General features: G+C 47.4%; 1 protein-coding gene across 1 annotated transcript in view; it reads left to right on the top strand.

Annotated features, from left to right (window-relative positions):
* Positions 1–316: 316 nt before the first annotated feature.
* ASPM (abnormal spindle microtubule assembly) overlaps positions 317–12,362 on the top strand; it is a 220,455-nt gene continuing 208,409 nt past the window's right edge. Inside the window, 1 exon segment of the mRNA XM_030206746.1 lies at positions 317–787. Within this exon segment, the coding sequence (XP_030062606.1) occupies positions 518–787 (270 nt within the window). The 5' untranslated portion in view covers positions 317–517.

The following is a 12,362-nucleotide window of genomic DNA, read 5'->3' as shown; positions in this document are numbered from 1 at the left end:
TTCAGGGCACAGACCGTATAAGTCTGCCCGTGCCCAGCACTATCCGGTCCAATTGTTATTAATGTTCTCTTTTTACTACAAAATCAATAAAATATTAAGACAAAAAAAAAAAACCAGCCACTGACGTGATGACAGAAAGAGAACATCAACAGCTTTAAATAAAACACTGATGTCTGATTGGTTAATAAGGCTTGCAAGGCGATTGGTCGTAGTTTGCGGAAAGCGTGTTTAGGGATTGGCTGAGGCTTCTGGTTTGAATATTGGAGGAGCAGTTCAGTTGTTTGTCTGCTGGTCCAATGTGCTGTTTTACTAATGTTGTTCCTTAGTGGGACGTTGCAGTCTTGCAGACCTTTCTCTGTATCCTGTTTTTTTAAAGAAATGCAAAACATAAAAAGGATAGACTGAAGGGGGCGTCGGCTTGTACATATGGTATTCTGCGGTGACTGGGAATTGGTCCCTGCCATGCAGGAAACAATTTCTTCTCCTTTGAACGCCTTACTGAAATGAGGTGTCGGAGATGGCGATGAGGAAACTGACCCACTCTTTGGAGTTCAGCCCTGACACTCCTTACCAGAGAAGCAGTGAGCGAGAGCCAGCGTATCCGAGGCTGATACTTAGTCACTTCTGTCGGCCGCCGTTTGTCACTTTTGGTTCCGTGAAAGTCGGCTCTTCTAAAACCGTGCTGCTGTCTGTAGAGAATCCGCACTCTGAGTCGGCCGAAGTTCTCGTAGACAAGTTCCCTACCAATAAAGGTTTCAGCCTGGAGCACAGGGAGCTGGTGCTGCAGGTGAGTGGAAGATATCTCGCCGCCCTGACCTAGCTGTACTTAATGTCTGTCGCTTTCTGCTTGCTTGCTAGCCAGCTACTGTTTCTTGTTCAGGGGCTTTGACATCTACTGCTTCTCTTGCTGGGATGTTCTTTACTTGAAATAACACGAGTGAGCTACTCTTGAGAGTTCAATCTTGAAAATCACAAAGGAAACCTGCTCTCGTCTGTCATGTGACGTTATGCACGCTTATAATGGTCTCCTAAGAGTTAAATGTAACTGAATTTAGAGTATGTCTTATGATTGGCAGTTCATGGTGAATTTGGTAGGTACTTCCCTGTTCCTTGTGGGTTTTAAAACCTAAGTCATCACAATTCACTGGGGAGAGGTGGGGAAGGAGAATTGAGAGAAGTCTCTGCAGCTGGCTTCTATAATGAAAATTTGTCAAGGAATCTCTCTTTCCCGGAACTAATCTCTTAATACCAGTGTGGTTTTCCCCTCAGTAGCAGCCATACTGTAAACACCCTTAGCACGCAGCTCTGGGCCATGTGATGCCCCAAATCCCACTGTTCTTACAAGACAGAGAGCGAGAGCACCATGCAGTTCAAATTAACTGCCAACTAAGTGGTGTTGGAAGAAAACAGAAAAGGTGTTAAAAAATGGCACCACAAACAAGCATCCAGAGAAAAACATATGGGGAAATTTAAAAACTAGAAATGTCAGCTTGAAGTGGATGGAGGTGAGGCATGGTTGAAGTTAACAGGGCACTTGCCTGTGTCAGATTATTGTCTTGATTCTTACATGAAACTTTATTTTTATTGCTATTATTATTTTTTTAACATGGTTCCCTCATAAAAATAGGGGAGCACTTTGCTCTGTGTAATAACACATGAGCATGTATCCACCAAGCTCATTGTAAATATTTAACAGTTATACAGAAGCTAAGTTCCAAGTTCTGGTCAAGACCCTAACTAGTTAGCAAGAGAAAAAAAGGGAACAATTGCTTTTATCTAGTTGTGGATCCCATTTAAAGATTAGATACAGTGAAACCTTGGTTTTTGTCAATAATCTGTATGAAAACAATTGGTGAAATCAGAAACCGACGAAAACCGAGGCAAATATTTCATATGAGTCAATGTAAATCCAATTAACTTGTTCTAGACACTACCAAATACATACCAAAACACATTTTATAGAGAATAAATATAGTGTTTTATATTAACAACATTTAACATGGCATTTACGGTATCAAGGCACAATCTGGGTCACTTCCCTTCTTGGTCTTTTAGCACTAGGACCAGCTTCAGTCAGTGGACCCGTCTCGCACAAGAAAGCTGTCCAAAGAGGTCTGTTTCTGCCGCCTCTTTAAGGTTTGCCTAAAATGGGGCAAGAAATTATCATTAAACAAGTTGCAGACACGGCCTGCAACAGATTCATCACAGTTGAAGACTTGGGGGATGAGTACTTCAGCCTCTACATAATCTTTGAATTCGGACACAAATTTTTCGGCCCCAGACTTGTCTGAACGCGCACCTTCGCCATGCCTAGACACACTGTGTATGCCAGCGCGCCTCTTGAATTTTTCGAACCACCCTCTGCTGGCCTTAAAATCACTAAGTACACTAGCACTCGTCCCATGCATTTTCTTGATGAGATACAGTCTGGCCCTTTGTTTTCGCAGCGCGGTCACGTGGGCACAAAATCCGAGTCAACCGACGAAAACCGAGACAAATTTTTCACAGAAACAATTGTTGAAAACCAAAACAGACGATAACCAAAGTCAATGAAAACCGAGGTTTCACTGTATTATAGCTCAATAACAAAATACCTCTCTGTACAAATAAAATGAATTATTCACTTCAACATTGGTAGTGGCTCAAGGGAGTTAGATTAACATACAGATAACACTATTTCTGACCGTAAAGTTGTATTAAAAAAGTCAAGGGCTACTTTTCAATTAAAAATTTTATTCGCATGATTGAAGGGTAATATCAGAAGTGAGCAGGGAGAACTTAAACTAACAATGTTGTCTTAAACCATAATTAGTCCCATGAGCTGACTCTGTCCTACATGTGCCTGAATAGGATTTAAGTGTGTCACCGGTGGCCTGCAACATTACTTCAGAGTGCTCATGTAAAGAGAAGTGAAACAACTTAATAAACTAACCTTGTCGCAAGTTCCAAAAAAAACTTGAGAGGAAAAGTAAGTGAAAATCTAGAGAAAAGGTGTTACATTCCAAAGGAAAATTTTGCGAGTAATTATATACAAGATAATGAAAAGATGACCAACTGAAAGTTTAACAGAATATGTTTATTCCAAAAGAAGTGATTTACTTAAGGACTAGTTAAATTATAAAAGTTCTATAGAATCTTTTATAACAGGGGTACAAGAAAACTATGCACCTCAATGTGTAAATGCTGGGGTAAATGCAAAGGAAAATTACAACTCAAATGTTTCTTTCCTCCCACTTAACAATAAACTATGTGGAAAATCCTTTTACAGCTGAAAGCACTTTGGTGTATACAAAAATGAGAACCCCCTTTTCTTACTGCAATATCAGATGAGAGGTTCTGCAGAAATTGTGGTACATAGGTATTGCCATACTGGGCCAGACCAAAGGTCCATCAAGCCCAGCATCCTGTTTCCAACAGTGGCCAATCCAGGTCACAAATACCTGGCAAGATCCCAAAAAGTACAAAACATTTTATACTGCTTATCCCAGAAATAGTAGATTTTCCCCAAGTCCAATTTAATAATGGTCTATGGACTTTTCCTTTAGGAAGCCATCCAAACCTTTTTATAACTCCGCAAAGCTAACTGCCTTTACCACATTCTTTGGCAACAAATTCCAGAGTTTTTTAATTACACGTTGAGTGAAGAAAAAATGTCTCCAATTCGTTGTAAATTTACTACTTTGTAGCCTCATTGCATGCCCCATAGTCCTAGTATTTTTGGAAAGTGTAAACAGACGCTTCACGTCTACCCGTTCAACTCCTCTCATTTTATAGAGCTCTATCATATCTCCCCTCAGCTGCCTTTTCTCCAAGCCGAAGAGCCCTAGCAGCTTTACCTTTCCTCATAGGGAAGTCGTTCCATCCCCTTTATAATTTTTGTCGCCCTTCTCTGCTCCTTTTTCTAATTCCACTATATCTTTTTTGAGATGCGGCGACCAGAATTGAACACAATATTTGAGGTGCGGTTGCACCATGGAGCGATATATAACATTCTATCTGCTTTCTTAGCCGCAGCAGCACACTGAGTAAAAGGTGACTCCTAACATGGAACCTTGCATGACGTAGCTATAATTCGGGTTCCTCCTTCCCACATGCATCACTTTGCACTTGCTCACATTAAACGTCGTCTGCCATTTAGACGCCCAGTCTCCCGGTCTTGTACGGTCCTCTTGTAATTTTTCACAATCCTCTTGCGATTTAACGACTTTGAATAACTTTGTGTCATCAGCAAATGTAATTACCTCACTAATTACTCCCGTCTCTAGGTCATTTATAAATATGTTTAAAAGCAGCGGTCCCACCACAGACCCCTGGGGAACCCCACTAACTACCCTTCTCCATTGAGAATACTGAACATTTAACTCTAGTACAGGTATACTTTCAGGATCATGAATCAACCAGAGAAGTATGGCTTTATCCCCTGCTATTACCCTCTGTGTGTCAGTGTCTCTTTAGCTCAATGAAAACGGATAGAAAATTGTCTAGTGCCTGGATGTCATAGGTGCAATTGCTAAAGACTTTTCTGTTGGTTGAAGCTTTCCTTGAGTTGTCTTGTGTGGAACAACGGTGGGGCCCTTCTTCTTTGTCCTCCTGCGCAGGATGGTGAAAAACTGCTGCAGTGGAACCTACTGCGTACTACTAAAACCAAAACAAAATGGAGAGAAAACTACCTCCTTATCTAAAAGTGTGCGCAGCCTGCCACTCAGGATATGTTCCTAAAAATAATTTTTGGTATAAGCTAAATACTATCTTATCTCAGACTTTGTTTTACCTCACTACCTATCTGTTGTCTTGGTTGACTGTCTTCAAAAATACTATTCACTTCACACACAGAGCAATCACCAGGACAAGATTACTGTCTTACAACAACAACAACAACAACAACAAAATATAGCTGTTGTAGATGTCACTGAAGAATATGGCCCTCCCCCCACATCAGAATTCTCAGAAATTCAAACACACACTGTATTACACCTGAAGCTGAGACATATCTCAACCCTTTCACAGTTCAGACTTATTTCTGTATGAAATTTAGGTTAACTTCAATAAGTCTTCCCTATAGAACACCACAAAAAAAAAATGCTCCTCAAACTGTACACATTTAAGGGTTCTCACAGAACTTGTATTTTAATTTTCTCCCCTTCCCTTTAAGTTATCACAGCTTTTCAGTTAGATGAAAAATAACTAATAGGTAATTCTGATAATTATCAGAACAAACTCACTTTACACTTTATTTTAGAGTCTCTCACCAAAGGGTCACAAAAATGTTAGCCTATCCAAAACACATTCACACTTTAGCTCTCACTTCCACTCACCAAACTTCTTCATATCAGTCAAACAACTTATTTCTTCAACTCGCTTTAACTTCCCAGACTGACACCCACCCTGCCTGTTCAGAGTCCAACCGTCTTCTCTTTTCTATCTTGGGGCCAGGTGGGCAATTTTTTTCCCACCCAATCCAGCACAAAAACCGCCCAAAACCCGCCCAAACTCAAACCCCTCCCCTGACACCCCCACCCCCGCGTCATCACCCCGCCCTCGCCGTCATCAACCCCGCCCCCGCCGTCACCGGCCCCGCCTCCCACGTCATCGGCCCCGCCTCCTACGTCACTAACCCCGCCCAAGAACGTCACTAACCCCGCCCCCCGCGGCCGAAAAAGCCGCACAAAAAACCGCCCTGAAGCCCAAAAAACCGCAACCCGCCGCGGGCAAAAATTTCCCGCGGTGGGTCGCGGAAAACCGCCCAATTGGGCGGTAAAACCGCCCACCTGGCAACACTGCCCAGAAATAGGTTCCTGTGGTGAGCTGTGCAGCCAATCGGATGAAGCTATGCAAATATCTGTAGAAGAGGGCTTGCCAAATTGAGCCCTGTATAGCTCAAACACAGTTAAAACTGTCAAAGTTATCTCAAAGAAACACCTCTTTTTCACTTTTAACATCATACAACGCTTTATAGCCATGCTTTGAGGAGAATTATGTGAAAATCTGCACTTTTAAATCTCTCTTAAACCCCCAGAGAAACTCAGGAGTTTTACATATCAAACTTCCTCAAAGGTCACTGCACCACTTAGGACCTCGGGGCATCTGAATTCTAGAACTTATAATCATACACAACCATCAAAACATTTTTAAACAATTTATCTTATATACTGGTCTGAGTGCTATTGTGGACCATTTCTGGGCTGCTCTGAGCCTCCCCCTTCAGCTAAACAAAATAAATAATATTTAATTGCAGGTTACAATAAGAACAGTAGTCAAAAAATGGATTCAGTATATGGAAATAAACATACTAACAATATTACTACTACTACTTAACATTTCTAAAGCGCCCAATATTGTATTTTTAACTATAAAAAGAACAGCTGACATGCATTCAGCATATGGAAACTTGGCAAGTAACAAACACTACTACTACTACTACTACTACTACTTAACATTTCTAGAGCGCTACTAGGGTTACGCAGCGCTGTACAATTTAACAAAGAAGGATGGTCCCTGCTCAGATGAGCTTACAATCTAAAGGACAAAATGTCAAGTTGGTGTAATCTAGATTTCTGAGTATAGGTGTGGTGGGTAGGTGCCGAAGGCGACATTGAAGAGGTGGGCTTTGAGCAGTGATTTGAAGATGGGCAGGGAGGGGGCTTGGCGTATGGGCTCAGGGAGTTTGTTCCACGCTTGAGGTGAGGTGAGGTGAGGCAGAAAGGGCGGAGCCTGGAGTTGGCGGTGGTGGAGAAGGGTACTGGAAGGAGGGATTTGTCTAGAGAGCGGAGGTTATGGGTAGGAACGTAAGGGGAGATGAGGGTAGCGAGGTAAGAAGGGGCTGCAGATCGAGTGCATTTGTAGGTTAGTAGGAGAAGCTTGAACTATATGCGGTACCTGATCGGAAGCCAGTGAAGTGACTTGAGGAGAGGGGTGATATGAGTATATCGGTCCAGGCGGAAGATAAGACGTGCAGCCGAGTTCTGAATGGACTGAAGGGGGGATAGATGGCTAAGTGGGAGGCCAGTGAGGAGTAGGTTACAGTAGTCAAGGCGAGAGGTAATGAGAGAGTGGATGAGAGTTCGGGTGGTGTGCTCAGAGAGGAAAGGGCGAATTTTGCTAATGTTATAGAGGAAGAAGCGACAGGTCTTGGCTATCTGCTGGATAATTGCAGAGTAGGAGAGGGAGGAGTCGAAGATGACGCAGAGGTTGCGGGCAGGTGAGATGGAGACGATGAGGGTGTTATCAACTGAAATAGAGAGTGGAGGGAGAGGAGAAGTGGGTTTGGGTGGGAAGACAAGAAGTTCGGTCTTGGCCATGTTCAGTTTCAGGTGGCGATTGGACATCCATGCTGCAATGTTGGATAAGCAGGCCGATACTTTGGCCTGGGTTTCCGCAGTGATGTCTGGTGTGGAGAGATAAAGCTGGGTGTCGTCGGCATAGAGATGGTAGTGGAAGCCATGAGATGAAATCAGGGAGCCCAGGGAAGAGGTGTAGATTGAAAAAAGGAGGGGTCCAAGGACAGATCCCTGGGGGACTCCGACAGAGAGTGGGATAGGGGAGGAGGACAAACCATGAGAGTGTACTCTGAAGGTACGATGGGAGAGATAAGAGGAGAACCAGGAGAGGACAGAGCCCTGGAATCCAAAGGAGGACAGAGTGCCAAGAAGTAAGTTATGATTGACAGTGTCAAAGGCGGCAGATAGGTCGAGGAGGATGAGGATGGAGTAGTGACCTTTGGATTTGGCGAGGAGTAGGTCATTGCAGACTTTAGATAGTGCCGTTTCTGTCGAGTGCAGGGGGCAAAAACCGGATTGAAGCAGATCGAGGATGGCATGAGAGGAGAGAAAATCGAGGCAACGGCTGTAGACGGCGCGTTCAAGTATCTTGGAGAGGAAAGGTAGGAGGGAAATGGGGCGGTAGTTGGAGGGACAGGTAGGGTCAAGTGATGGCTTTTTGAGGAGGGGTGTGACTACGGCATGCTTGAAGGTGTCCGTGACAGTTGCAGTGGAAAGAGAGAGGTTAAGGATATGACAGATAGGGGGGGTGATAGTAGGAGAGATGGTGTTAAGTAAGTTGGTGGGGATGGGGTCTGAGGAACAGGTGGTGCATTTCGAGGAGGAGAGGAGATGGGTGGTTTCCTCTTCGGTGATATCAGGAAAAGAGGAGAAGGAGGCCTGGGTTGGTTGGCTGAGGGAGTGGGTAATGGGATGCCAGTTACTGAGGCATACTAGTCTTTCAACATTGCATGGTGAGAGAGCTGCATGCTTTTTATTGACTGTCTTGATAATGAAAACAAGTGCTCACAAGGGATAGTTGTAGCTAGTGTTCCTAAGTATTTGCTAGCCAGTCTACCAATGACTGGTTGTGATGCTTTTTCTTTTACCACTGAAGTGGGTATAACTCTTGACAATTACATTAGCGAAACCCAAATGGATCAACAGCCTTGTTACCTGATGTTGATTGCAGTATTGGATTATGGTTGCAATTTGACAAATACTCTGCAAATAAGCAAACCTTTTTTCTTGGTGGTTCTGTAGATGGTCTGCTCCTTCCACAAGTGTTTGAATCTTGCTCTTTTCCATGGCTTTGCTGGGTGGGGGCCAGGCCAGAGGGGAGATGACACAAGAGGACAGCGGAGAGAGCAGGGGGGGGCAGAACTGCAGGGCTGCTGGGGGGTGGCAGAGGGGCAACAACCATCAGTGCAACACTGTACTTACAGGTCTCTGAGGTGGCAGCAGGTGCATGGGCAAACACAGGTAGTCAGTGGGAGGTAGCAGGGTACAAGCTTCTCGCGCTCTCTTCCCAAACAGCCATTCACAGCCTTGATGTCGGGTTCTCGAGGGCCTTTGCATTCCGTCAGGCTTCTTCCCTGGAAGCACTGGGTTTGTGAGCCCTTGGACCACTACCGTGGAGTGGCAGGCAAGGTCACCTTCAAAGCAGAGACGAGGCAAGGCTGGACTGGAACCCCGGACTGGAGTTCTGCACTGGAATACACAGGACTGGAACGCACCGGACGGGTGCGCACTGGATTAGAACCCACTGGACTGGTACACACTGGAGTGGAGCCCACTGGACTGGAACACATGGGACCGGAACCCGCTGGACAGGAACACACTGGACCTAGGCTTCACCTACGCTTAGCCACCGTTCCCTGAGAGTTGAGCCCTCAGGTTCGGGCAGCCGGCAGGGCTTACAGGAGAACTGGAACTAGCAAGCAGGAACAACAGGAATCAGGATACAGAAGTGCCCCCAGGCACCTAGGCGAAAGCAAGGCAGACAGGCAGGGAATGTCCGGGTTCCGGCAATAGTCAGGTCTGGCTACAGGCAGAGAATATCCGGGTTCAGGCAGTAGTTGGGTCAGGCAGCAAGTATCGGGGTTCAGGCAGTAGTCGGGTCAGGCAGCAGGCAGCATGTATCGGGGTTCAGGCAGTAGTCGGGTCAGGCAGCAAGTATCTGGGTTCAGGCAATGGTCAGGTCAAGTAGCAAGACTATGGCTGGGGCTCCAGTAGCAAGGAGTACTGGCAGCGGACAGGACTAGGACTGAAGCTCCAGAAGCAAAGGAAAACACACATGGGAAAACCGGAAAGCTAAATACAAGAAAACTAATAAAGCTGTACACAAGCTAACAAGAAAGCTATGCCCAAGTTAACTAGTCACAAGCTAGAAACTCACACTAAGCAAAACACAGGCGAACTAGTACAGCTGTACACAAGCTAACAAGCAAAGGTATGCCCAAGCTAACTAGTCACACGCTAGGAACTCACACAACACAACACACAGGAGAACTAGTAAAGCTGTACACAAGCCAACAAGAAAAGCTATGCCTAAGCTACTAGTAACAAGGTAGAAACTCACACTGAACTGGACAAGGTAGCAGTGCACAGAGCACTCTAACATACCAGGGACCTTAGACGATGCAAAGGCTGCAGTCTCTAAGCCCTTCAACACCTGAGGAGCAGCTGCAGCCATCAGTAAGCAACTACGGAGGCTGTCCAGGCACAAACAAGAGAGACAAGTCCGGCAGCCTGGAAGAACCGGACCGGACTGGGCTAAAGTCTGGAACGGGTAGGAACAGCAAGACAAACTATGGCAGCCACTAGCTCTGGCCACCAGCGGTTGAGAGGAGCACCAACCAAGGAGCAGGCAGAGCGCACACAGAACATAGAGAGACTTAGAATACCTAGGTGCAGCACAGAGGAGCAAACAGAGTCAGGCTGGAGACAGATGTAGAGCTAACTCAGGCAGTGCCCCCAGGTGCAGTAGAGTGGAGTAATTAAAGCCATGCTGGAAGCAGCCAGCACACAGAAGGAAAACTACTCCAGAAAGGATAGGCAGAAGCCAGCTTAGAAGTTGACCCCCAGAAATAAGGTAAGTCTGAGGGTGGTCACGGCCACAGACGTGACGATGAGATAGTGAGGTTGGTCCAGGAGGAAGAAAAGGAAATTGGAATGGTGGGGCTCTGGCTGAGGAAATGGCAGTAAGGGACATGCGGGCATAGCAAAAACTCCACAATTTTTATTACTCAAGATTAATTTTTTAAATCATGATTGGTAAATATCAGGTTCATCACAGCGTTTAATCACAATTAACATGCAGCCCATATTTTACACAAGAAAATAAAATTTCTCCGAGGACAAGCAGGCTGCTTGTTCTCACTGATGGGTGACGTCCACGGCAGCCCCTCCAATCGGAATCTTCCTAGCAAAGTCCTTTGCTAGCCCTCGCGCGCACCGCGCATGCGCGGCCGTCTTCCCGCCCGAAACCGGCTCGAGCCGGCCAGTCTTCTTTCGTCCGCACTCGGTACGGCTGTGTTTTTGTCGTGTCGAGCCCCGGAGAGTCGACCTCGCGCGTCCGTTTTAAATAGACGTGTTTTTTTCTTCGGAAAAGTTCTAAATTTGTTCGGGAAGTGCTCCGGAAACCCCCTTGGGTTTCGTTTGCCCCTTCCCGTGTTTCCAGTTTTTGCCCCGGCAAGGTTTCTTTCGTCGTCGGGGTAGGCCTCTTTTCGGCCTCGGTCGAGATTTTTCTCCCTTAAATTTTTGGTGCTCCAAATTCGTCATTTCGGATTTTGATTTCGCCGGCGTGATTTTTCCGCCCATGACATCGAAGCCTTCCAGCGGCTTCAAGAAGTGCACCCAGTGCGCCCGGGTAATCTCGCTCACTGATAGGCACTCTTCGTGCCTTCAGTGTCTGGGGGCCGAGCACCGTCCTCAGAACTGTAGTCTGTGTTCCCTGTTACAAAGGCGGACTCAGGTAGCGAGATTGGCCCAGTGGAACGTTTTGTTCTCGGGCTCTTCGTCGGCATCGGCACCGGGGTCATCGTGTGCATCGACGTCATCAGCGTCCAGACCTTCATCCTTGGCCGCCAGTGCATCGAGTGCATCGAGGCATCGGCCCTCTGCATCGGCGCCGAGACATCGGATAGCTGCATCGACGTCGGTGGTACCGGGACCTCGTCTCCTGATGTCGTCGGACGGTGGTGCATCGGGTGGAGTGCAGGTGAGGGCTGTCCATTCCCCTGCTGGTGGCGGTGAGCCTTCGGGGGGGGTCTCCCCCTACCCTGAGGGCTCCTGCGGTACAGCCCCCCCGGGATCCGACCTCCTTCGACCTCGGCCCTGAGGAAGCGACGGATGGATTCTACGTCCTCCTCGTCGGTGCCGGGGAGCTCCGGTGACATGCTTCGGAAGAAGTCGAAGAAGCATCGACACCGGTCTCCTCCCCGCGTCGGCACCGAGAGCTCTGGGTCGCCGAGGGAGTCGGCACCCAGCAGGCATCGGCACCGAGAGGACCGCTCACCCTCTGTTCAGGAGGTGTCGATGCGCTCCACTCTGGACAGCCCGGACCAGCCTCCACGCCCGGAACAGGTTCTGACGTCGACGCCTGCATCGACCTCCCTGCCTTTCTCTGCAGCCGCTCTGAACGAGAGCCTCCGGGCCGTTCTCCCAGAGATTCTGGGAGAGCTGTTGCGCCCTACCCCTCCGGTACCGGCGGTGCTTGCGCCTCCGGTACCGTCGAGCGTGGTGCCGGCTGGCCCATCGCCCGGGGTGAGGTCCCCGACGTCGGTACCGCGTGCGGTGCCGACTGCGGCCACCTCCCAGGAGGGCTCCCTGACTACGTCGGCGGAGGGAGCTTCGCCGATGCGGGCAAGGGAGTCTACCTCTCGACGCCCCCATCGTGGACGTGGCTCCACGGAGTCGAGCCGGGCGAGGTTGCAGACACAGGTCCGTGAACTTGTGTCTGACACCGAGGGTGAGGCCTCGTGGGAAGAGGAAGAAGACCCCAGATATTTCTCTGACGAGGAGTCTGAGGGTCTTCCTTCCGATCCCACTCCCTCTCCTGAAAGACAGCTTTCTCCTCCCGAGAGTCTGTCTTTTGCTTCCTTT

The sequence above is a fragment of the Microcaecilia unicolor genome, chromosome 6 (assembly GCF_901765095.1).
Source record: "Microcaecilia unicolor chromosome 6, aMicUni1.1, whole genome shotgun sequence".
Classification (NCBI taxonomy): domain Eukaryota; kingdom Metazoa; phylum Chordata; class Amphibia; order Gymnophiona; family Siphonopidae; genus Microcaecilia; species Microcaecilia unicolor.
The sequence above is the reverse complement of the archived record's forward strand: the minus strand, read 5'-3'. Positions and strand labels throughout refer to the sequence as shown.